Source organism: Antennarius striatus, chromosome 20, assembly GCF_040054535.1.
Source record: "Antennarius striatus isolate MH-2024 chromosome 20, ASM4005453v1, whole genome shotgun sequence".
NCBI lineage: Eukaryota > Metazoa > Chordata > Actinopteri > Lophiiformes > Antennariidae > Antennarius > Antennarius striatus.
In genome coordinates this window covers 4,750,706-4,777,951 of record NC_090795.1, presented here as the reverse complement: position 1 = coordinate 4,777,951, position 27,246 = coordinate 4,750,706, and the positions used below count along the sequence as shown (strand labels likewise).

The 27,246-nt window shown below is 42.3% G+C and overlaps 1 protein-coding gene across 1 annotated transcript; it reads right to left on the bottom strand.

The window, feature by feature from the left end:
* Positions 1 to 50: 50 nt before the first annotated feature.
* On the bottom strand, positions 51 to 27,246 carry LOC137614154 (collectin-12-like). The gene is made up of 10 exons (XM_068343751.1): positions 27,022 to 27,246; positions 26,108 to 26,158; positions 8,385 to 8,507; positions 4,249 to 4,335; positions 3,134 to 4,177; positions 2,492 to 2,989; positions 1,920 to 2,056; positions 1,677 to 1,786; positions 946 to 1,091; positions 51 to 848 (listed from the first exon to the last, which is right to left on the bottom strand). The coding sequence occupies exons 1-10, from the start codon at positions 27,026 to 27,028 to the stop codon at positions 829 to 831; spliced, it is 2,223 nt and encodes a 740-aa protein (XP_068199852.1). The 5' UTR covers positions 27,029 to 27,246; the 3' UTR covers positions 51 to 828.

Sequence of the window (27,246 nt, the reverse complement as noted above, 5' to 3'; positions counted from 1 at the left end):
TTTGATCTGCATAAAATTGTAGAAATAAGCCAACTGAAGCAAACATCTCACAGGTTTTACATATTTATTTGTGTTTCCTTTATCCTTCGTAGTGTTGTTTAAACTTGAATGTTTTTTTTATAACAGGAAACAGTACCTGAGTGCTGAAAATGGCACATATTTATAGGCAGGATCTTCATATTCATAAACATACGTGTACATCTGCAGTAAAACTCACAAAATACTATCGTACAAAGATTATTGAACTGTAAACTTACGATGATTGTGACATTTTCTGTATGTGTAAAATACTTCATTTCTTCCTATTCCTAAAAATGAAAATGCTATATTGACATTCATGAGGTTAGATAACGCGTTCCTCAAAGACAGCATATCAGCGGCGTGTGTTTTCCGCATCATTTTGCATTAAAAAGACAATTTCATACAAAATCGGGGAATCCACTTTGCTTCATAGAATTTATAATTTCCTACAAAACTTGCATAATGAAATATACATTCAGATATTCAGTTGAATACAATTTTATAAAATGTTTTGGAAAAAATATATATATATGTATAAATCAATGGGTGATTTTGTATTGTAAAAATAGTCCACCTTCATCAATTGCCCTGCTGTATTGCACTTGCTGGTGAAGTCAGACTGTTCATTTTGGAGGAGAAAGGCATCTCTTCAGCACTAGAGGGATGATTGCTGCTGCAACCCTGGGCTGATTTCCAAAATTGTCCCTTTGCTCTCTCCGTACAGACTCTCCATGTGTTGTTCCAGGGGACCGGGGTCACATGGGGGGAAGTCTAGCTGCTCACTGCATGCTCACTTTCAAGACGTCGCTACAATCCAGGCGATCTTGCTGCGAAAACAAAGCGTACAGAATGATGTTTAGAGACTTTAAGGAGAAAAAAACTTGGTGCATGTGTGAGGGCAGTAAGTAAAATTAGTGGACGTACAGGTCTCCATTTCCTTCTCACAGATGTAGCTTATGAGGTCTTCACAGAAGAAATCATTCCATAGCCCTTCATGAATGAACCCGGCACAGTCTTCTCCTGTTTCATGCCCGTGGCCCCAGTTGTCAGGCTGACCAGGCTTCCACTTCCTACAGGCCAAACAACAGGGGGCGATCACATATTAAATTTACAGAAATTCATCATGAGTCTGGGGAGAATAAAAGAATAAACTGCTGCAGGAACAGAAGTTGGATCGTTTGATTCCTTTGGCAGATTTCAAGATTTTAATCGAGACCACCAGTGTAGATCTTTGACCTTAAATAGGCTTTTTTCCCATTTGCCTGTGTTGATTGTATCGCACATATTTATCTTACCCTCACAACTCTGTGGATTCTGTTCATTTGCTTTGTTTTTCTGTTGGATTTTTTGCTTTTTTTGTGTGTTCTTGTACGTCTTTGCGAAAGACACTGAGCTGCTCTGATTATGTTTATTAGATGTAAAAGTATTTGCTTGGTTTGAGTGTCAGGGATAACAGAGCAGAGTTTTACAAGCGGGTCATAGTATCACAAGAAATTTCATGTTTATTTGGTGTTTTATGTAACTGAAAATGATAGGACTATTGGAAAACTCATTTAAATGACTCTGAATCAAAATACCCATCCCAGAAGCAGCTCCCACTGAAAGACAGGATAACATGTTCCCTGTGATAAGGTGTCTACGGATTAGATACTGACGTGAAAGAAGGTTCAGTCCCATCCAGCCAGCGCCAAACGTTCTCCTCCTCCCTGTCGGTCAGACCCATCCAGAAGTAACCCTTACCAGCAGTCTGCTTCTTCAGCCATTTCTGAGGTCACATGAGGACAGAACAGAAGTGGATTTTAAGTTATCGCACACATAACAGAAAACTTACATTACTTCCTTCCATTTAACAGTGATTTCTTTGCAATGTGCAAAACAACAAGACCATAAGTAGTCACCTGTTCCTCCACATCGTTGATGATCAACAGCGAAGCGGAGACTGACTGACAGGAAGCTTTGGCGTCATCAAAACTGTACAGGTCTTTAGAGAAAAAGTAGCACTTGTCTCTGTAGTTTACCCAGTCAGGAGGGCATCCTGTTAAAGATAAGGGAACTTTACATTAGAAATAGTGCTGGGCTATTACATTATTTAAAAACATTCATTGTAAAACCGAAAAAAATCTGAAAAAAAGTATCTTGTTTGTGTTTTTGCCGAGAAATAGAACAAACATAATATCGTAATATTTGCAACCTGTGCTCAGTCTTTATACCAGGCTAAGCCAATTAGTCGATGGTGCTAAATTCTAACAATATTATTATTATTATTAGTATTATATAATCAGTATTTCACAAACTAATCTCCTATTCTGTTGACATGCTGTTTAATGTGATGTAATGTGTTGTTTAGGATTTATAAAACAGCTGTTGTAGGAATATAGCAATAAATTTACACAAATCTGGATTAAATCATGCACACAGATTCTATTTGATTCAGTTGATGACTTCAGGATCTCATGGGCATAGAATGTACCTGGGGCCCATAGGGTGGGAGCTACAGACCCGTCCTGCAGTGAGACGGGGCCTAAAGGAATGACGGGACCTCGGTTTGGCCCTGCTGGCTGTCCTGGCAGTCCCGGTGGCCCCGGAGGCCCCACTGGTCCTGGTAGTCCCCTTGGTCCTTGTTCCCCAGCTGGTCCCATCGAGCCTCTGATACCTGGTGAACCCTGCGGCCCCTGAGGACCAGGTTGTCCATCTCTTCCAGGCAGACCAGGAGGACCCGGCTCTCCTTTAGCTCCAGTAGGTCCGGCCCTTCCTCCTGAACCACGAGAACCCTTGGATCCGGGTACACCTGGTACACCTGGCAAACCTTTCAACCCTGGCAGACCAGGTGTTCCTGTAGCACCTTGTTCTCCTCGAGTCCCTCTTATACCTTGGGAACCCTTTTCCCCTTTCTCTCCTTTTGGACCAGACAAACCAGATGGTCCCTGTGGTCCCCTGTCCCCTTTAGGGCCCCTAGGGCCAGGAGGACCTGAAAAATAACACGTAATTTAAAATAGTGAATTAAACTTGAACTATTTTTAAAAGGAAAGCAGCTGCTGAAAGTCACTTCATATTTAGCGTACAAATGTGGGACAGATATCGATCACAAACACTGCAGTCATACATCTCTCACCCTTTAAAATTGTGAAGTTGGTTATTAGTTGCGAGTGCTTGGTGTCCACCAGCTTCATCTCCTCCATGACGATGGAGAGGTCGGTGACCTCCTTGTCCAAACGTGCGGTCATCTCATCCTGCTGGGACCTCAGGCTGGCCGCGTCCGTCCTCACGTCCGTCATGCTGCTGTTGAGGATGAGCAGGAAGTCCGAGTGACGGCCGACTGTCTCGGAACAGGTGCGCAACTCGTTCAGCTGCAGGTTGATGGCACCCAGGAGTTGTGTGGTGAAGCTGATGTTGCCAGTCACTCGGTCCATACTCTGCTCTGACTCATCCAGACGCATCTCCAGCCAGTCAAACTTGGTGGATGAGAGGTTACCAAAGTCCCTTTGGCGGTCTAAAATGTCCCTCAGGGTCTGGTCGTGAGCCTCAGCCAGACTGCTGGTGTTCTGGAGTTCACTGGCCATAAAAGTCAGCTGTGATCCCACCTCTTCCAAGCTGTCATTGTTAGCCTTCGCGAGAGCGGAGGCATTGCTGGCCATGACCTGAAGATTGTCCACCTTTTTCCGTAGCCAATCAGCATCAGAACGCGTCTGTCGCGACGTCTGCTCGAGACTCTGAAATTCATTGCGCATTTTTTGGATGGCCTGGCTGGTGTCATCCACTGAGCGCTGCAGAATGGCGATGAGACCCCTCTGCTGGGCTTGGGTGAAGTTGAGACTGCTCATGCTGAATGTTGCCTGGTCCTGAAGTTTGACCTGTTGCTGGAGTTCTTTCTGCAGCCTGGTTGTGTCATCTTGTAGACCCCCAATGGTGCTGCCGTAAGACTGCAGACTGCCATTTATGGAATGCAATGTGACAGTGTTACTATCTACCAGTCCCCGAATGGAGCCCTGGTTGTTCTGGATGTCTGAGCCAACGCTCTCCAATCGACCCAGCTTGACTTGATCAGTGTGGATGCGGTCCTCCACCAAAGACAGCTGCCTCTGGAGAGCCCAAATGTGGTTCTTGAAAGCCTGGATCTCCGTTGTTGTGTTGTCCGACTTCTCCCCTGCTTGATCATCTGAAGACAGAGATTTATGTTTCTTATTTTTGTATCCCGTATTGAAATTTCAACTCACGCACAAAACTTACCAAGCTTTTTCAAATCACTTTCAACAGCGATGATCTTCCCCCCATAGTTTGCAATGCCTTCGGACACACTGTCAACTCTTTGTACCACTGAAAAAAACCCAAGACAGGTAGGACAAAAGTTGGTATTACGGTTGCATCACAAGCTCCATCCTTTATTAAGAGAGACAAATTGCCTGCAACCACAGACATCATATATAAAAGGGATCAGAGAGGAAACAAATGAAATTCACTGACAGATACTATAAGAAATCTGTTTACATATCTCGTAGGAATGTAATAATGGTGGACTTGACTGATGTAATCTCTTGAGTAAAGCCAGATTTAGAATATGACAGGGGTAGAGAAATGTAGGAGTTTCACATATGACTGCAATTTAATTGAGGACGGACAGAAAAAGGAAGGAAGAAACATTGATTCTCTCAACATGGAATGGGTGGTCAGTCACAGAACCCCAGGATCCTGGCTGGAGATGCTTGAGGGAGGCATTGGTGAGGGCCTTAGGGGACAGGAAGTAACCTATGGTGGGGGTCTTCATTAAATAAGTGGATCAAAGAAGGCACAGCAGAGACAGACACTGTGGTAAGGAGGCTCTTCGCACCCCCACAGGCGACATCAGTGTTCATTTCCTCTGGAATGTGTCTGGGATTCCAGGGAATCAGCCCACTTCTACCACCAGCCTCACCAGGGGGACACATCCTCAAACTGGGAATTGCATGGGCTCCTCTGGTGGGAAGCTGCCTCCAAGCTGTTCACTCCAACAGCCAGGACAGCAGTTCAGTCACAAGACTTTACCGTCCAGAGGATGACTCACCAGGAAGATGATGAGCTGGTTTAAATCCACTCATCTCTCTGAATGACGCAGGTAAAGCCTTTTATTTGTAGCATGATTAACTCTTAGCGCAGCCTTCATTTTGTGGAATTATGGACTACGCTTATTCAGACTCCTCACGAGAAAGCAAAACCGTAACTTTAATAAACATCTCTTTAAATCTGGGCTTTCAAAAACAAAAGCAAATTATTCTTCCGTTTCCAGACATCAAATTGAGAAGACCTCTTACTGTTATGGAAAAATTGCCTCTGAGTATTTGACAATGAAATGTTTGGGTAGCCTCAAATTGTAAAATGGATGTTTAACCAATATGGTCCAAGCTGTTCGCTTCCTTTTCTCTTTCCTCACCCTCATAGATGTCTTTGAAATGCACATAAAGTAGTCTCATGGAACCCATAAACACATTTAAAACCATATGAACCTGTAAAATTACCCAAAGAAATGGTCAGTTACACAGGAAATCTTCCACACATCAATCTCAATGGGACCTATTTCCAATCTCAGATCATCAAACACAGTTGACTGCAGAACACAAAAGACACTTTGACTTTAAACCCACAGGCCAGACTGTGGGTCACACCTATGACATATTGTTTCTTTCACCAACACTTACATATACTGTAGCCTGGAAACTGAAACTAACACAAACAGACGCCTACATCATTTTTTCTGGCCCTCTTCCACATGTTCTGTCCATGTACTGGACTCCTGAGAGACTCATTGCATCACACTGTGACAAAATTAACCATAAAACACGCATTCAGAGACATTGCAACAGCACGATTGAGGAAAGAACTGTTTTGACAAAGACCTTCTAGGTCCAAATGTTTAAAAAAAAAGAGAAGCTGTTTTGTACCAAGTTTGAACTTTTTCCAACTTTGTGTGGGTCGTTCTAAAACTGGCTGGGTTGTCTTGTAAAATCCAAGTTCCACATATATTTAGAGTCAGAAGTAGTAAAATAGTAACTAAGTGAGTGCATTGTAAACTTCATTCTATGTATATTTTACTATTGCTCAGAGGACCCACAGGCTTAAAATCTCACAACTCATTTGAAACTAAAAATGAATCGAAATGGAAACATTTCCAAAAGATTTTCTTTATATCAAAATCTTTGATTAACTAAATGTCCTTTTTAATCTTCCTTTGCTCAGTTTCTTCAGCAGCAGCAGTGACTGCAAGTTTTATAGCCCTGGATTATTCCTGTCAGGCTACAGAGAGGCCGTGGTGGTAGTTTGCACCTGCAGCCTGAAAGACTCCAAATGAGGACCAAAAATCTTTAGAAAAGTACTCTGCAGTCATTGTTTATCGTGTATGATTAACATGATAACTGGTGAAAAAGAAAAATATGGTAGCTAAATTTCAAGAAATGAGGTTAGCTGGCCTTTGAAACTTAATTTGCGCTGTAATTCCTCCTGTCATCCAAGGTCGCAGCCCAGGCTTATGGCGCTAAGAGATGGCTGGAGCTTCAAGTTCACAAGCAGCAGTTGGTAGTTACTCTGATGATATAATGACTCCTATATTCTTGGAGCTACCTTCAAATGTTGAATATTTTACAAGTTGCCTTTTTTAAGAGAAACGAAAGCACTCATGGAGATTAGATGTCCTTTGCATTTTGCAGGATGTTGTGCACATTTAAATTCATTCATACATTAAGTTGGTCATTAAGAGTGAAAACATAGACACAAGGAATAAATTGCACAGGTTCTGTCCGCTCTCTAACCCTAACCCTTACTTTCTATGAAGAAAATTAATGGGATATGAATCCTCTGGAGTAAAGAGAATTACCTCATATTACCTCATATTGCCTTTGGTCTTGTCAGTCAAGAAAGGCTGTAGGAGAGATTACAGGAGGTCACGGAATCCCTGCCAAACCTTTACGGTTAAATTGCATTTGAAAAAACAAAAGTCACATAGAGGATGTTTCTGTGGGTCGTTGATGGAGGACAGAGAGAAACACATATGTTAAGTGCATAGAATGCTCTGGGTCCACTACATAACCATCTGGGGCTGGGAGTATGTTTAGGCTGAGCTGTGGTTCCCTTGACGGAGCGTTGCTTCGGTGCCAGAAAAAACCCAATTTCAGTGGGTTCTGCTGGAGTTGCACTGAGTTCACTCTGTGCTCATCTGGGATCAATTAGACCCGCATGAAAACATGCGCCATAGAACAAGTCAGGCTGACTAAGGCCAGCAAGTAAGAGGACATCATTGTTAATGTCCCCCTCAAGAAACAGAGATAACCCTGAACATGTTAACTTCATTCCATTTTCACAAACTGATAATAAGGAGGGGATACGCACAGTTTCATATGGTAGTGTTTAACATAATTATGGCAGAAACATTAAGGGTTCAGTTCTCTGAAAGACGGCGAGACCGTTTTCCGACCTGGAGAAAAAAAAAAATGTAAAAAAGCACACCAGGAAGTTCAGCTCCACAAAAGCGAGGAACCTCCCTGGAGATGTGAGCTTTTGGGGTGTTGGTAAAATAAACTGAGAGAGCCGTTGGGTGGAGATAGAGGGGGTAAGACATATAGAAGGGACAGGGTTTCAGCTCAAAGGATCTGTTCCCCCAAATAACAAATAAACATACTGAATTTTCTGCTTCCACCCACTACAGCTAAATTATAGAGATTTAATTTGAGGTTCTCAAAGCGTTGGAAAGCTCATTTAATTAACTTGGCAGCAACTTGTCTTAGAAAAAGTGCTTTTATTGGATCTCTTTTCGAATCAAATATTTGGTCCCCATAAAAAATGTTGACAGGTCTATGGAAAGAGGCAGAGAGACAGTCCTTTTAGAAAAGCATTTATTTGCTTTCTTTCTCATAAGTCATATCCATGTGTCCGTTTGGTAAGTATGACACTATAGACAACAGCAAGAAAAATATTCCTTCTGCCTCTAGAATTTGTGCTATGCTAAGCTAACCAGCTGGTTCATATTTAAAGTGGTATTGATCTTTTTAATCTAAGGGAAAATAAGGGATTTTTTTCATTTTTGGTGTGTTAGTCTCTCATGTATTCCATAACCAATTTATTACCTTCAAACAATAAAATTATTCATGCTTATTGTGCAAAAAGCCACAAGGCCACAAGATCTCAGTTTGTTTGTACACTCATCCTACAGCAATGCTCTTGTTTCTTGGCAGCGCCAGGAGAAACCAAATGATAGGTTTGGAAGCCCACTCTCTCAGCGTTACTGTAAGCAAATCATTTTAGCATTTTAGAAAACAAGCTGCATCAGTGCTTATCAATGTTGGGCCCCTGTAATAGTTCCCATCAGATCAGAGTGATGCAGGAGGCCAGACTTGTCTTACCTTTATATCCAAGCACAGCAACAGCGATTGTGAGGAGGGTACACAGCACGTAGAGCAGAGCTATGGAGGTCTTCAGCGCCCATTCGTTCTTACATTTAGTGCACTGGGTGCCCTCTTGGATGCCTGCGTAGAAAGAATAAAGACAACCGCATGATTTGGTGCATTTTGCTGCCTATTGCACATTTTTCTGAAGCAGAGATGTCTTAAAAGGATACGTGGGTAGACTTTCATATTCACCAGGGACCTTTTAGTCCCACATCTGAATAAACAGCCATGGAGTCTACATTAAAGGGTCCAGCAGTCCCCTTAGGGCTCGGGTGGCGAAGGGGCAGGGGACACAAAAACAATCCCCCCTGCAGACTTGTTTACACTCACTGACATGCTTATTTTCCTGAACTCAGCACTCTCTCAGCAAGCTTCCCTCTATTTTTTTGGGTCGGCGTCTCTGTGATGTGCGCAAAGATTCCATCCCAGAGACGTACAAACAGACCTCATGAGTTATCCGCAAGAAGCACTGAAATGCTAAATCATGTGTAACATTGGTGCAGCAGTTATTTCTCCTCATGCCGAGTCGGTTGACTTTGGAGGCAAGCTGAAAAGCTGCAGCGCGGACACTTGTGGAATATTCCTTTCATGACAGATGAGTGGCGAGATCCACGGCGCTGACAGGAACACAGCTGCGTTTCATTTTCAATTCAGGAAGCGTGTGTGTGCGTGTGAGTGGAAAGGAAAGAAAGTGCACTTCACATGTGCAAAATGAAGGAATAACGCTTATTCAACATGGCAACACAAAGAGTGAGAAACATGACTTTTACCATGCAAAAGCCAGTCGATCGCCACCGCAGCGATTCATCAACCTGTAAAGATCAAGGAGTTCGTCACACGGTTAGTTCAAATGCTTTGTAAATTGGCAAGGTAATGATTTGAAAATGCGGCCTGATTGGCTCGTCTGGATCTCAATGGGACTTCAGATGCCAAAGTTAACAACTTGACTCGTCTTATGGGTGTGAAGGGATTGTTAATGACTGCAGAACGTTCAGCTCCAGTTAAACACCAGCTGGAAGGGAGGCCAACCTGAGAAAACGATTTACCGTAAAGAAGTTGGAAAAAAAAAAAAGCTTATAAAAAGGTTTTTAAACGCAACACTTCCACGGTTTTGACTGGCCTCACAGGCCAAAACACTACTTTATAAAACTATGAAATAACTCAGAGGAACAATTGAATAAAGGAAGAATTGAAATTGTACAACGTGATTATATTGTATGCTAATTACTTTCTGCTTTTGACTAAATCGATAACAATCTTGAAATTACATTTTAATAAAAAGGGCTTTAATGTTACGCTTCAGCACTTTCAAGCTCTTTGCCAACACAGATGACATCATTGCCTCTCAGGTCAGATAACAATCTTAATGTACCTTTTCTTTTTTCTTTTCTTTTTTTTTAGCTGTAAGCTGCACTGAAAAATCTGTAATGAATCTTGAACATGTGTTCCCAGTAATGATCGCGTAAGAGTCCATATATTTAAGTGCTACATTAACCAAATCAACTGCAGTATTTACGAAGTTTGTTGATTTCTCACCAGATCCTCCTGTCTTCAGAGCACAGATGGTTTGGTGACAAAAACCTTTTTAACAGAGGTGGACAGAAAGAGGAAACAGTTGAAAACCATGATAACAACCAGGAGAAGGACAAGCTGGAATCACTCCCATTTATTTCCAGGGCCAGATCCATTTAATACTGCATCTGCAGTGAAGACTGTGAAGGTATGAAAGAGGAAATGGGAGTTATCACTATATGGACATGATTGATTTCCAAAGAAAATGATTCTGTTTCCAATTACATGCTACTCACATGAAGCAGCGCTAAAACGCTTCAAACACACGTTGCTGCAAAGACGCTACATATTCAATAACGTGGTTGCATCACACACATCTGTAACCAGGCTGTTTCACGGTGGACACCCAAGATCATGTGATCACATTTTAAATCTGGTCACAACCTCGCCTTATGTTCTGAATTATGGTGTTGAATGAAAGACAGAAGTTATTTTTTTTAGAACATTACACTTCATTTTATCCTATTGGGCCGTCTGTCACTCTGCCCCCCCCCCCCCACCTCAACCAGTCAAAGCGGAGGACCGCCCACCCCGAGTCTTGAATCTGCTTGAGGTTTCTACCTGTTAAAAGACACTTTTTTCCTTCCTACTGTCTCTTTGTGCTTTGTAATTGTAATTGTTGGGTCGCTTTTACTAAAACAGTTTGGTATAACTTATGGTTTGATTTGGCATAGAATAAATAAATTGAATTGGACTGAATTTAATCTTTTCTTCTGTTCCAGTTGATCTTTTAGCATCTAACTCTTCTCGTTCTGCTTCTTCCTGATGTCCCTGTCAGCTGGGATCCTTTACAACTGGCCAGCAGGTGATGGGTCTGGTTCTTAGGGGTATCTGTACGATCTGAACAATGGTTTCTCTTAATTGGTTTCTGTTTACCAGTGTTCCCAGTGTTCCAATTGTGTTGGAGTGTCTCAATTTCTAGCTCCGGGTACAAAGCCAATTTCCAAGCAGACAGCAACTCACAAACACAGCTGTGCATGAAACAACCAGAGTTACCAAAGTCTTCCCTTGCCACTAGTTTGACTGTAAGCAGAGAAGTGCACTCTGGGAATGGAGCCATAATAAATGATTGTGATGCACAACCATTCGTAACTGCTGACATGTTTGAAGTGTCAGCTTATGCATGCTTCCACAATAGAGCAAACATATCAGTTCATCAGTTCACAGTAATCAAAGAGCTCCGGAGCAAATTTGCTATTCCAACCCAAATACCGTGACAGTGCTTACAAATGTGTTGTACTCAAATGATACCAAAACACTTGGTAAAAGTATAAACTATTGTACAGACAAAAGGCATTTCCATTCCAGAGCTGCTCTTGACCGATGAGCTTCAAGCGATTGAAGAATTTTAACTTGGCCGACAAACATGGAGGACACCTGGCACAGGATAAAACACATGGCCGACAACAGACCAACAAAAGAGGGATTTTATTTTGACAGCTCCTCTGTGAGCGCACACTGAGAACAGACGTGGGACAGAGCAGCTGTAATCTGTCCTTCCCCCGAGAGATGGCTCAACGGCGTGCCGTCGAAGGCTCAATCAGAGCCACTCGCTGCTCATTTCCCAGTGGGTCACGGCAAAGAAGACAGATGCTGAACTGGACCGCTGAGTGTGGACTAATATTGGTGTTTATTGGTGTTTTCTCTATTTCAAAGTTGGTTGAATATCTATTTGTTAGGCGTGTAATTGTTTTATGCAACTTTTCCCACATGACCACTCCCTTGTTAACTATTCCAACTGTAAAAAAATAAAAAATAAAAATAAAAAAACCAGAATGAAGAAAATAGAATCTACCATATTTGGAGCAACATGACTGGGATTTCTAAGAAGAAAGAGGTGGGGCAAGTTCACCAAGTACTTCACGGTGACGACTAGCACAACAAATCAAAATGTTTCACATAGTTTGCACTTGAAAAGCATTTTAAAAAAAGGATTAAATGTGTGCTTAAATATTACAGATATACATTAGAATTAAATCACAATATTAAGAAAATCAGAAGGATTTTTCAATCAAATTAAAGCAATAAAGAAAGCTAAAAATCATCTTTAAGTACCACAGACACACTCCATTTCTAAATGCCTTCTTGTATATATGGCAAAAGACTAGACTAGCCTAGCCTAGCCTATCCCATAACCCCGGAGGGTTGTTGAGGCACCACAGACGACCCAAGGTTGTTATCATTTGGTGTGTCTTGGGCGATGGAACCATCCCTCTCCAGGTTGGATGCAGTTTAACATTATTTAATATCAATAGGTGGATATTGATATTAAATAATCAATACCCCCCAGACTAACAGGTCTCAGATGCACACATCCAAACATGGATAAAGGTCCTTGAGGATAGAGCGTGATCTTTTGGCTACATGTGGAGTTACATGTAAAAGGCTGTGTCATTGTGTTGCCCAATGAATATTTAAAACCAGGAAGTTGAGCTGTTAAGACACATCCTTGTTTCTTTATTCTGGCAGTTCAACGTTAAGTCAAGCACTAATTCGTCGTCTTGCGCCTTTGTCAGGTAGTCGGATCGGATCAACTGCAACCGCAAAGCAACCATTGTCCGGGACACTGGGACCATAGGCTGACATCAACAATTCTTAAGCTCAAAGTAAAGCAAAAAGTTTCCCCAAAAGCAAACAGAAATTCCAAAGCAAGAGTAACCAGTGGGTCTGAATTGATTCCCTCATCACTGTGTGATTTGGCTGGAGAGTCGTCCATTGTTCCTTCGAAAGTAAAACGGTGTCCATCAAGCACTAGACTGTGTTCTTCACTAGCCTCATTTCCTGGAAGGAAGGATTACCCAAGCATCCACTTATTCACCTCAATGCAGCCCTTTATTTACCCCTGACATGTCAGGATAGAAAACAAAAAGCAAGTCACGGCTGAAATGGGGGGGGCTCATTAAAAGAAAATGTTTTTTTACTGTAAATAGTGTGGATGCTATAGCAACAGATGATAACATGGAGCTGGAAGCTGAGGTCACACACACACTGTGATCTGGACCCGTGCCTTGCCTCACACACACTCGTCGTCATTCCAGGAACCAGAGATTACTCCACAAAGACAATGAGAGAATTACACCTGGTATGGCAAACAGAGAGGATCTCAAGTTGAGCTGCGGAGAGGAGAGGAGGAAGAGGAGGAAGAGGAAGTCTGCAAAACATGACTGCATCATGGTAATCTGTTACAGGAACACTTCAGGCCCTTAACGGTAGTGCTGTCGCTCAAATATCAGAAGGAAAGAAAGAAAGAAGCAACAAAGACAAAAAAGGAACAAGAGTCATCTGATAATGAAATAATTCCCCAACATCCTCCAAGGAGAAAAAATGGAAATGATGACGAAACTAAATAAAAATTATTGAAGAGGAACACAAAGAGGAAACAAATCTAGAGGAAAGAAAAGTTTTCCATATGATGAAACATTTCTACACCCTCCTAAATGACTACAGAACAAAAATAGTGCATCTGTTGGTGGTTTTCTTTCAGATAATGAGGGAAGTACCTTCATTTAGGATAATTCACACTAATGGTGAGAGAATGTCGCCGTCAACGGTGTCAACAAACAGGAAACACACGAACACATCCATTAACCCATTTAGGTCTTTGGGGAGTGACAAGGAGAGAGCCCAGACACAAAGTTAGACGCAAAAATAATGCAATAATCGCATCAATATTTTTCACACTGTAGCTTGAGCCTCCAAAGGTACACAAGTCCATCATCCTCACCCCTCTAACATCCTCGGTACATCGCAGAGATGATCGAAGGCCATCAACAGGATATCTCTGCTGATGTAAAATGTGTTTTCCATTTTATCCAATTGCTTTTTTTAACATCTTTGTCTTCCCTGCCATCACTCTGTCATGACTCAAAAAGAAATAAGACTTTTTTACTAGACCCCCTGATCCACAACGATTGAAGTCTCAGATGTTGTACAGTCAGGAGGAAGATGAATGAATGAATGAATGAATGAATGAATGAATGAATGAATGAATGAATGAATGAATGAATGAATGAATGCATCATTCGTCATCAATGACTCATGTGTCAGTTAGAGTGTAATCATTCATGACTTTGAGTGCTGGAGGACTTAAATAATCGCTGTGCTTTAAAAAACACAACCCTCCTTTTGGACGTACCATAATAAAGATACACTAAAGGGATATAAAAACACAGAAGCAATTTTTGGCTCAGCTTGAGAAAACATCTCTGCTGTGACATTGGTGATGCATCTAGTGATGCACAGCATAAAGCTTTTACCCAATAAATCCAAAATCATCATTCCTTTGTCTGACCGACCCTCTGTCCTCTCTTGGCAACATCCATCACTGTCTTTAGAAGACATCGGTCAACTTTGAAGCTGGAGAAATGGAGTTTTGTTGCATTTCCCCTAAAGAAAATGTGATTTTGATCTTTATATGTATACAAGCATTTGGAATTGTCGATCAAAAACACTGACAAAGAGGTGATAATCACATTGCTAAGCAACTGTGTCTGTGGTTGGATTTTCCTCTGACAGGACATTAAAGAAAGAAGCTGTGAACATAATCCACAGTCTCTGCATGGAGTTGTCTCACAGCGGAGGTCCTGGTTTCACGGTTACCAGCCTATTAACTGACCCTTTAACAACTTGGAGAACAAACTGTCTTACAGCATGCTAACGTTGCTCATTTGGAGGCTGTACCTGCCAATGACGCAATCAGAGGAAGTGAATTAGGGGCTGTGAGTCCAGGGGATGTCTCCGAGGCCCTGCAGGAAGCCACCATCACGGCTGCATGTGTGGGCTCATGTAGGCTCCTTGCCTTTAATTACATGTGATGGAAAACATACCCCTCCATCACACCAGGCAGGCGAGCGTGATGCTCGTGGATATGAGCGGCTGACGGAAGGGTGAAAGGAGTGGAGACAAGCGGAACGAGGCCAGTGCTCAGTTGCAAAACGGATGACTTCCGAGAAAAAATATGAAATGTGAGAAAATAGGAGGCAACAGGGGGCTGAGTTTCTCAAACTTGCAGGACGTGGTTTTATAGTTGTATTAATTGATTTTTCTCACCGAATCTGGGGCAAAGAAACTTTTGGTCGGAAGTTTTCTGCTGGTGAGGGTTGGGAATGAACTTGATCAAAAACAGGTTTCTTTTTGAAATGTGGCTTAATGAGACAGTTCATTACTGTAAAATTAATGAACAATAAATAGGGTAAAATGTCTATAAAGTTGAAGTGAATCAATTCTTTCTAACTAAATTGCCTTTTTCCACACACTTGATCCATCTGTGAAATGCAGTTACTGTAAATGAATATGGAAATATATTCATAATTCATCTATAACCGTCATTTAACACCATATTTTCCAAAATTTGACAGAAACTGCTAAACCAGTTCCCAGAACTTCTTAATAATAAAAAAAAGAGCATGTGTCAGAATGCAACCACATTTGCTACAGATCCAGAGGAGACAGGTCTTGTTAAACTCGGGACTAAACTTTGAGGATGGGCAAAACATTAGCCTGGTAAGCTAATCATATGTTGGATTGTCTGACCTTGATGAAGATGCACGCTGTCCTGAGTTATCATAGTTTTAAAATGCCCTTCAAAATTTAATCATGACAAATATTCTTTCTGATTCTCATTTCATTTTCCTGAAAGAATCTTGAGTTGTCCTTCAACCAACAAATACCTCTGGTCAGATACAAACCGCCAGCCAACCCGCCCACCCCTCATTACGCCATAATGACGTCTCACCAACTGATAGTAAGGAAGCGAAATAAACACTTCCAAAATGGTTTTCAGATGAGCTGCGGTCGGACGGGCGGCAGCAGCATCCTCAGCTTGTCCCGGCCTGCAGCCCTGCCCCCCCTCCCGCGAACACCAGAGGCCTCGACTCGGCTCTGCACAGACTCAGCACACGCTGAAGTTACACAAACAGGTCGCCATTCCAGAAAACTACATCAACAACTGAGTGGGGAGCAGGAATGGACTTACTCAGCGATGGGATTTGGGGCCCACGGAGCGACTTGGGTTTTAGTTACAAAGCAAAACATCAGAGCTTAAGCACCCCAAACACTGCAGCTCTCTGGTAAGTGTGTTCATTTCTTGGAGTGTGTGTGTGTGTGTGTGTGTGTGTGTGTGTGTGTGTGTGTGTGTGTGTGTGTGTGTGTGTGTGTGTGTGTGTGTGTGTGTGTGTGTGTGTGTGTGTGTGTGTGTGTGGCCCTCTGGTTAATAGCCATCACATTAGCATCTAGAATTTGATAGCCTGCCTACACTCATCTTTGAAGGAAACACAACACCGTCAGCAAAAGACGGGTTCAAAGTGAGAATGTTGAAGAGCAGGACAAGGAAAACAAAAAGAGACACTTTATCCCCAGAAAAACAAGAATGAAAGCTTGTTTGTCTGAAGTCATCTGCAATTTGACTGTGAGAAATAATGCAGGACTTTGTAACACATGTGATTTTGGATCTGATTCTTCTATAAAATATAATTGCTGCGCAAAAAAACCCTGAATCTGTAATTCTCTTGCAGTCAGCATCTTCAAGGATCCAGAGCCTTCCAGCAGAGTCTGGCAGAAAATCTTTTAAACTTCATCTAATCAATGTCTGCCACCCTGGAGTCAGGTCTCCTGCTGGGTCCTTCAGGTGCCGGTCAAAGTCTAAAAACCACTACAAAGTCCTTGAGATCCGACAGAGCACTGGCAAGTGCTTCAAAGACAAAGAAACATCAGGACGTCGCCAGTTGAAGACAAAAATAAACTAAATGAAGTGACTTTCCCCTCAGATGAGCAGCTGGGATAATAAACCACAAAACGGCGTTGGTGCCATTAAAATATTCCCCGTCTGTCGTGTTTGCACACTGTGTCCAGAACAGTTTATCTATCTGCAAGTTCACCATAAATCATATACTGATTACATTGATGCATCGATCCCTCATGAAAACTAAAAACACTAAAGGTTGAGGTTGTTTGGTTATCTTGGAGATGGATGCTTCGGTTCAGAAAAACGCACGCCATAAAACCAAGATGCCATATGGAGATGCAGTTCTAATATTGGCCACTAGAGGCTCTTTCAAAGACAACGAAGATTCAACCGGAATATTTTGATGTCAACAATAATTTTATTCAAACACAAGCACGCTGTCAGCAGTGGTGGCTTCCATTTCAGGATTTCATTCTGGCTCGTGGGTGAAGACTGTCGGTCTGCCGTTGGCTGAATATTAGTCGGCGTTCGCCGCTTCTTCTATTGTCTGCATGTCACTGATTACAACAACACTGACAAGTCTCCTTAACCCCAACATGTTGGTTGAGAATATGAAACTAAAGAAGCTTGTGGACGTTGACTTTCCTTTTGACAGGACTTTCAATGCCAGGGCTCGTCTCCCCAATTAGAAATGTTCCAGTTTCTTCAAACCCAGTTCTGCACAGTTGCTGTGGAGGCTAAGCAAAGTCTAGGGCTACAGCTGTGAAACTGGCACAAATGTGTCCCATTCAGATATGATAATGTTAACACTTTAAATTTGATTTGATTTCCCATCAAGATCAGATTAGCTGTATTTGAACAATTGCTTCTCACCGGCAAATGGATGAACAAGCCAAGACTCAGCAAAAGATTCAACTAGAAGCCAATGTTGCGTCCCGACAAAGCTTTTCATTGTTCTTCAAACATCCAAAACTAAAAGTATCCAGTTGTTCTTCCGTCAGATTGAATTTCAAGCTCAGTCTACTGTCGTACTTCATGAGCTACTAAAACAGTGTTTGAAATGTAAATGCACTGAAGTGCACTTCCTGTTCTGACCTTCTGCCAGATAAAACCAGGAAGGCTTTCAAGAGCAGTACAGATCTAGGGGACACTTAAAGAGAAGCCGGTGAGGAGGACTCCCTGTGGGACTGTTCTTTTACAGACCATGTCCACATCAGCCAAACTCATCACCAAGTTGACCACATCCGCTACCGCTGACTCTGCCATGTGGCAAGGGGACGCCGAAGCGCCGCTCAAGCCGTCTGACCATGTTCTCCTCCGACTGATCGACTGTGGGTTGACATCTTCTGCCCTCGTGGTTTCCTCGTGGGTAAAGTGGAACATTATGGTCTATGTGGGGTGAGTTGCTTTGTGATTTCAGGGTTGCCTCTTATAAGAAAATACCATTTTGACAGCGGGTTTTAGAGGACAAGGAGAGGAAATGTGAATTTAAGTGGGTTCTCTGTGCATCTCAGGGACTTAGAATGAATTCAATTGCACATGAGGTCAATACATAAGTCTTCATATTAGATGGGTAGCAAATCATAAACGTCAAAAGATACACTTCTCCTTTAGATACAAAAAGAGCAGGTCAGATGCTCACTGAGGTGGGGGTAACAGTGGAAGCATCATCCATCATGATGCATCATGGGTGTTGGAATTCTTTCTGGGTGGCCCAGTCACGTACCGCGGTCTGTCAGGCTGGATGACAACAAGCCATCTCCAGCCTCTGGTCAGAGGGATGAGGAAGTCTGTCGGCCAACATCTGCTCAGACAGCCATTCCTCCACCTCAGAGCAGCCTGGAGTCAAGATGGAGCATCAAGAGACGCAAACCGAGCAATCGAGCATCTGGGACGTAAGTGATACCACTCACTGAGAGCGGTAATCCACACCAGACAATGGCTTCACACGACCCCATTGTTGGTTTAAGTTCATTTAGAAGAGGATTGATGGAAAGACTTAATCTATGCTGCACAGTGATTATCTTCCTCCAAACAGAACAGGGTTATTCATTTATAATCAAACTGGTATGTCTTCAATGCTACAGCGCAGTGAGCCGTTCAGATGGCTGGCAGATATCACTGACTGTGTGATTCTGTTGTAAAATTAATGATTGCGATGAAGAGAACATGAATAACATGTAAATCTCACGCAAAAAGGCCTCTGCTCTGGATTCTGTTTTGTTATAATTAAGTCATATACTTCTAGCTTTGATTTTTCAATGATAATGATGATAAAAATATGTGTATTTCAGTCAAAAAGATAACTCAAGGTTAGATTAGTGATCCCCGGAGGAACAACAGAAATTTACTGCTGCTTAATCCCTTTTAATTAGCTAATTAATTATATACATGTAAAAAGACACTGAGCATGGCCCTGCAAGGTGCCAGAAAATGAATTTAATGAATCTCCTTTGTCTGCAGTCTGAGCCATTTGAGGAAAATGTGATAGTCATTATGCGTCTGACAGGGTTTTGGAGCTGAGAGCTGCTCCTCTCCGCTTCAACTCCCTTTTACAAACCAGGAAGCTGTATGTTGATCTTGGCATGGGACGCGGCCGTTTCCCCCCCGCTTTCATTAACATTTTGGACTGAGAATTACAGATTTAGGAGGCCTCATTACTCGCTAAAAACAGGAGAAATTACAATCCCCAAACTCATTGTTAAAGTGTGCCTGTGTGTTCTGCTGCAGGACATGTTGGAGAATGTTCAGCATTCGTGGACGCAGGAGACACACATGCATAAAGGTTTGTATTAAGAATAAGAAAGCATGATGTTGTGTGTTGTTGTCAAGCTCACACAAAAACACACTGGGGGAAGTAGAAATGAAGGATCTAATGTATGACCTGAGCTAAGAGCTGCCAAACAGAACACAAGGCTTTCAATGGGAGGCATTAAAGGAACGCAGGTGTTTGGAGCAACTTCTCTCCGCTCTGCTATTGCTTTATTTAATCAGTGACTCAAACCTGTGTTCCAATAATCCCTCAGAGGCGTTTAAAGGCCACTCTGAACCTCCTCCGACATCTGCAAAGTGGACCACGTCAAGGACACTGGGGGTTATGATGGTGTGTGTCAGAGCTACAGGGGGATAGTGACAGGGTTTTCTGCTTTTCTTCACTTTTAAAGGTGAGTCAGAAAAGTCAGTGACACTCCAATGATCACGGGACACATTGAAAATAGCTGCTAACGATCAGCACATGTGTTCGTCTGGCAAAAACATCACAGCTCGGCTGCATGCTCTTGGCGTCTAACGCCTGCAGTCAGCTGCTGTTTTATTCAGTCTTATGAAAACTAGAAAAAGAAGTGGGTGGAAAGTTTGGACAAAGGTTTACAGGATCTCCTGGAACGGACGATGATGTTAAAACCATCTACTGTACTTTTGTCTCTCTTCACCTCCTGAACAGTGTTGAAAGATGTATTTGTTTCACTTGTTGGAGGTGTCAGTCCATTCATTTGACATGTCCGAGGCAACCGGGGGTAAACCCCATCATGTACCCCAAGTGTGACTCTAAATTCGCTTTCTAAAGGCTTCAATCATTTGGTTATCATGATTTCTGAGTGGATATTTTGGATATTTGGTTGTATTACAACCTGGGTATGGCAAATTTGAAATTTCATTACTTTTAGGATTCAAAGATTTTGACCAATATAAGGACCTATTTTCACAGTATCAGCCATTGCAGCTTCAATTGAACTTAAAGAGCTTTTTCTTAGACAGCATATAACTGCAAACTCTTGCATATCCAAGTAGAAGAATACATTTACAGGAGACTTGGAATCAATACTGGTGTTTGATTTGGAGGAACGATATAATTTAATTTATCCATCAGCATTATTCAGAGCATCGTCTCATACGAGCGCCACAAAAATGGAATCACAAGAACAAATATATCATGATGCAATTTATCCTAAAATCACACCAGAAGACAGAATGTGAATGATGGTCATCCGGGACCATTTTATTGTAAACTCAAAGTTAAAAAAAAAGAGTGTGTATATAAGACTCCTCTGTGATCAGCGGCCATTTCTCCTCCTGGCTGCCTCCTCATATTGAGCTCTTTTGGATTCAAAGTTGAAGTCACTGAATTATTGCAGAGATAAGAAAACGTCTCGACGTTTGGGAGTGAAGAATTGTAAAAAAAGAAAACTGCTGAATGAATGATTTTCTTTTAATTCGGCGTGAAAGTGAATCTGCTCGTATGTCACAAAGGTGCAAACGGTTCCAGCTGGATCTCATATTCTTACCTCCTTTTCTACCAGCATCACACACACACTCACCAATCCTTATCTCCTCCTCGCAGACTGCTCCTCCTCTGCTCCCCCCATCAAACACATCCATCCACTTCCTGCTTTTCTATCACAAACCGGCTGTGTCTCCTCCAACCTCTCCCACTTCCCTCCCACTCCCCTTTCCATCTCCTGGGATCAAATACCCTCCTTCCCTTCCCGGCACCCCCTTCTTCTCCGGCTCTTTCCAGCACCTTGGCGTTATCTATGGTCCCATCCTGTCCGGCGGTGTTAGGTTTTCCCAAAGCAGATACGAGGAAATCCTTCATTCATGGTCTGTACATCATCTTTTTGTTTATACGTCGAGGATTCAGATTTGACAACCTGCTCCTATGTTTCTGTGAGAACTTTTCCTCTCCCTGCACAAAGAACATAAGACTCAAGTCTGACATGAGAAACTGAGAGCTGCTTTGGACGAGACACCGGCTGCCAACTGACAATATTTTATAAACCGTATTAAACATTATTTCTGGGTGTGCACATGGGAATTATGACTGCGGTCTTTCCCTCAGTCACTCACACAGATATGCTCACTTCATTCTTATGAACTTTTCTGGCCCTGCTTCTTCATTTTTTCCACACAGCTTGTAGAACACTTAAATATCTTAAAAGTATCAACACTTTCAAGACTAATATAATCAAAAATAATGCCTGTAACCCAGCTAGAGGTGATAAAATAAAGTGTGGGAGCAAAAAAAGCAATAGAAACTGTCCTGTGCATGACACCAGATTACTTGAAGAAGACTAAGCACCAAATAGATGAGCTGTTGCTGAAGCGTAGCCTTGTAATATAAATCTTAAGTTCATCACTATTGAACTCCACTTCAGAATCGTTTCACTTCCCATATGGAGGAGAAGTTGTATATTTATGTCAACACAACACAGGTTTATGAGTAAACAAGACCTCAGTCATGTCTGACCCAGAAGCTCGTTACTACTACCTGATTTTTACCAGACAAGCACCCGAAAGTCAGACGTAAACACTGGGTTTTATTGCTCGTCTGCAGCGTTTTAGCAGGTGACTTCAATAAGTGTTTCCCATCAGCGTCCACAGCAGGTGTTTAACCAGCAGCATACTCAGTCTGGAGCTTCTTCAGGTGCTGAAGGCAACAGAAGCCATTGAGAAGCACTTATACCCACATTCATGCATAAAAAGATGCTTTAAAGCTGCATAAACCTGAGGTGAGGTGACTGTAAAGATAGACGATATGTCACTTTTGTCATTTTAAATTGCTTATGCAACTTATAATGATAACATGTGATTTCGGTAATTCAATTCAAAAAATGACACAAAAAAGAAGACAGAGAAAGAGAACCTTAGCAGCAAAGAGAAGCAAAGTTTATAAAAACACTGAATATGTTGGCGAAGGCTGTGAAGTCTCAAGGCCGAAGGAAGGCCTTTGACAGAGGAATGATAGACGATGAAGAATGCTTTGTGTATTTTACAAGAGTATTAACTGATCAGAAGCTTCAATGTCATTCTAAGAAAGAAAGAAGAGGCAGAATTTGAGAAAACCACAACGTTACACTGGAAAAATAAAAAACTGAGAAACTGCAGCAAAGTCAATAAAAATCCTCATTAGACATTAGACAAACACTGAATATCACGTATCGGCGTACGTTAAGCGTGTCAGGGTCTGACAAAAGCTGGCTCCCAACATTAGTATGTTAGATTTCACGTTAACCAGGATGGATGAAGAGGGAGGAGAGGTTATGACATCCACTGAGGTTGGTCGTGAAGTTCGAGAAAGAAACCGAACCGAGTCCCGGCTGTGCTGACACAGCTGGCTCCAGGCACAGACGTACCAGAACCGCGCTTCGGACCGGTCCAGGAATGTTCTGGGTTTCGCAGGAGAAATCATAACATGTGCAGGAAACAGATCGGTGCACTCTGGGTTGTGAACCAGCCGCAAATCTCCTGGGTCTGGACTCTCCAAACCCACATGTGTGTGGGAGCAGGAGATGGGGTGGGGAAGGAATTAAGACCCCCAGCTAGATATCAGTGCAGGCTTCAGGAGGACCTGCTGCATCAGGCCTGCATTCATGGCTGGCACTGAGTCCAACCTGCAGATAGAGTTCAGCAAAGCACGGATAAAACATTGCAAAATTAATATAATAGCAAAACTGGGGGGCACATGGGGAGCGAACCCCACTATGGTGATGCCATGACCAAAACTGACTGAGTCTTCGATGAAAAAACTTCAACCACATATGAAACATCACTGTCATGTCTAGCCAATCAGAGACAGAGGATGGAGGGTCACTTCTCCATAATAAATTCAAATCTGTTTTTTAGTTATTGCTGCACTCTTCCTGAACTCTAACGCATCAATATTTCCTCTGAGAATCAATTTAGTCCACATTTGCCAAACCTTTTGTGATGTTTGATTGCTCCTTTCATCACAGTCTCCAATGCTTAGTGTTTGTGAATTTCCTACCTTGGAGAAATATATTGCATTTTTTACTGGAATTAAAATGTGTTGAAGTTTAATTTTACAATGATTTTTTTAGGGATGGGATTTTTTGTGGTGTGAGTTATTAAAAACTCTGATGAGGCTGGAAGAGTTCAGCCAAAGCTCAGGTAGATCTGTGTTTAATTTTAATGACTTTTTTACATCAACTCCTCACAGAAAAAAAAATATGTTTAAACTTTGAGCACTGTGGAAGCAATTCTAGCTCCTAGCTGCCTTTATCTTGGCATTTAGAGAGATGAGTTTACCATATGAATTTGCTGATGTGAGTTTCCAATTTCCACAATGATGACTTGTTATGTTGAAGCTCAACAAATGCACAAACACTCCCTACCCAAAAACACTTTTAACTTCAGCGAGATGGCCTCGGCGTGCTACTCCTTGCCCTTGCAGCCCTTCCAAAGGTCTTTACGGATTGGCTGGAAGCCGACTCGTGTTTGTAGCTGTGCATGAATTACAGCCAAAGCAGTGAAGGACCTGAGTGAAAGCTGGACCAGATTTGATTTTAAATGTGAGCTGAGTGCATCAAATTTTCTTACTCAAGGACTTGATGAAGATAAACCATCAGACCATGTGGTATTTTATTGATCCTTTATCTTATCCTATACATTTTTTTAGAAAGGAGATTTAAAGCGCTCAAGCTGCCAGCAACTAATTTTTTATCCCACAAATCTGAAACATCTTGCTGAAAGGACCACAAATGTGTTTTTGTTTTTTAGCAAATATAATCGACATAAAAAAGTTCGCTTGGCAAAACTCAATACGTATGCTAAATACTGCAAATACTTCACCAACCGCTAACACCGGATCATTTCTGCACAAACAGAGGTGAATGTTTAGTTGCCTTTATAGTTTCCTGTAGTTCTACAGCTGCAAAGAGACGCTCAGCGGTTCAGCGTCTCTTTGACATTAAGTGTAACTGATTTAATGATAATTCCGCTGACTCGTGATGCTTTTCCACTATTTACTTTCTGACACCAGGAGCTCAAACAACGAGGAATTTACTTTCAATGTGATCTCTGTGTGGGGACGCATTAATGCACAAAAACTATGTAAGTGTGACTAAAAAACGAAGTGAATGCACGGATGTATTTTAAACAAGGTTTAAAAAAGGTTTTCCATCATACACTGGAATTGGTGGAGGTCAGCGATATCCTCGAAAAATCTTTGGAGCGATTTGGAAAATCTGGAGTGATATAAAGTAAGTGAAAAGTAAGTATGCATTTAAACAGACTACCAAAATCCCCATCTGCTGTTTCTTACTGAAAACAACAGGGTTAAGTGTTCTCTGTTTCTTCGCCAAGTCATCCTCTCTTGACCTTGGATTTTCACAACAGTTGCAGCTTTGACACATCACACAACAATTCAAACACCATCAATCTCCCGGGAGAGCGCAAAGCGTTAAAGCAAAGTATGGAGAGAGGAAATAGCTGCTTGTTTCCCCTTGAGTACTGACATTATGGTGCGAGCAGAGGAGCGCACGTTCAGCGTTGCATGAGTGCAGCTCTGTTGCACAAGAGAGTCTCTGGAGTGGTGAGGCAAACCCCGGGCCCCTCCAAACAGCTGCCGTGTCCCCGAGAGGGCCGACGGCGATCAGCTAGGAGTTCAGCAGCTCACGTCCGCCGAATGTCAAGAGTTCATTCCAATGAAGTCAAAAGCGAGCTGGATTTGGCTCCTTTCCTCGGGGCTCTCTAATCTAATCCATGAGCGGGAGTCGCACACGCTTACAGAGAAAGACAAACAGGATGCCTCCACTCTGGTGGCTCGGATGAAATGCAGATTGAACTGGTGATGAAGGTCTGCTTCCTGGAATCGACCCTCGTGGACACCGGTCAGATTGTGCACACTGAGGCAGCTGATCCAAAAATCAGTGTTGGATCAACCGAATCCGAATGGTGACGGAGCAGGTGAAGCTGACCGATTGCGCATGCAGGGAATCATTTATGAAGCAAGAAAAGGGGACTAAGTGATGAACCATGGTATTGTTTCAAGGGGAGAAGAACAATACAGGGAAGATGTGCAAACTTTAAAGGGCCATTATGTCAAAACAAGACCCAAACACACTTCTAGGTTGTATTAGTCATAAAAGCTTTTTGTTTGTCCGTCAATGAAACCTGTTGAAACCAAGGAAAGATGTGAAGTGTTTCAAAACTGGTTTGAGAAATTGGGATTTGGGTGAACTGACCCTTTATCTGTTGTCCTCCTCATCTTGCCTGGTTCACTACACACACTTTTGCGTAACTCCACGTTGTTGAGGTCCCAGGGCATGTTTGTGTGAGTCAACATGTTTTAATGGCTCACTTCATGTGGCCAAAAACAGTTTGTGCAGCTTCTTGATCTGGTGAGTTTCGTCAGTAGTTGTCAGGACTGCGGTGAGTCGGACCTCACAGACTGTCAGCCGCATTTAAATCCCCAAAACCTTGCAGATTCTCTGGTGTCCAAACCAAATGTGTCTTTTTTGTTAACTCTGTGTTTCAATTACATAAAAATTCCCTTAATGGTAATTCTAAGTCAGAAGAGAAAAGAAGGAAAGCCCACACACTTAGTTTTATGATTAGGGCTCTGAGCCTGTTTTTTTTCATTTCTTCTCTCCAACTTTAAGAAAATAAAAAAGGGCTTTTCACTCACCGAATCTCTTGTATCCAAAAGACTGTACTTCCTCCTCGTCTGCAAAGTCGTCTGTGTGACATAATCAGAAACATGATGTAAACACGAGAATGCAATATGTATTTTTTTTAAAAAGAAGCAAAACACAACAGAGCAGCAGTCAGGAATGCATCATCTTGTTGAATGCAGTGTGTTTAGCAGAGAGGAGGCAGTCAATAAGGCACCGGTGGAGCATCAGATTCTCTACTATGAGTTTGTGGAGACAGGAGGTCCAGAGAACTGTAAGAGCCACCGGCTGGGGCTTCTCTGGGTTGTTGACAGCAAAGTCTAATTACACTCTGTTGCACTGAAGAACGGAGAAAAGCGGAGAGCATCACTGGTAATGGTAAACAGATGGGACTGTTTACGGGGACGGGGGTGGGGGGTGCAGGAAGGGATGAGCTAAGTGTGTGCGTTTGTCGGTGGGGGGTCAGAGTAGGTGACACTACATGAAGAGCCACTAATTCCACCTGGATTATTTATTTTACTTCCGTTTTCTCTTGATTAAGTCAATAAAATGTTAATGGTAATACAGTAAACAAACAAACAGCGATGAAGCAACATTCCTTAGGATACGATCGAACATTTGTCTTTATATTATTAAAAGGTTTTGGAAAACGGAATTTAAAAGTCACAAAAACGCAGAGGGGTGGTGTTTTTTATGCATGAAGTGACACAAAGATCCAAAATACACATTAAATGCTTATGTTACGCGTTAAAGTGATGGAAAAGAACAACCAAATCTATTTCACAACTTCTGCGCCGCAGTACCGTAATGTCATCCAGATGTGCAAAGCGCACCACAAAGAAATGCGCACAAACCGAACTGACAGAGATAAAGATCTGCGTGTGCGGATCACCGCTAAAATAACAAGTGGGCGACTAATGTAACGTACCTTTCATGGCGTTTTATAACTCGTTGAAGGCTGTAGAAGAGATGAGGACCCCTGTCACTTTCTGCGCATCTCAGCATCCAGTGCAAATGTGTAAAAAGTTAACGCACGCTGGTCAAGACAAGTAATGGAACTAAAAGCGTGTCTTCATGTCGAGCCCTCGTTTTAAAATCCCATCGTCCCCGCTGTCTTCTCTCCAGAAGACTGTTTGCACCAGTGATGGGATGT

What these genes read in the sequence shown, in the direction of transcription:
- LOC137614154 (XM_068343751.1), bottom strand. An exon ending in TTTTGGATACAAGAGATTCG is followed by an intron (nt 8,508 to 26,107) that starts GTGAGTGAAAAG and finishes CTTTCTACGCAG; the next exon opens with GCATCCAAGAGGGCACCCAG. An exon ending in TGCTGTGCTTGGATATAAAG is followed by an intron (nt 4,336 to 8,384) that starts GTAAGACAAGTC and finishes GGTTTTTTTCAG; the next exon opens with TGGTACAAAGAGTTGACAGT.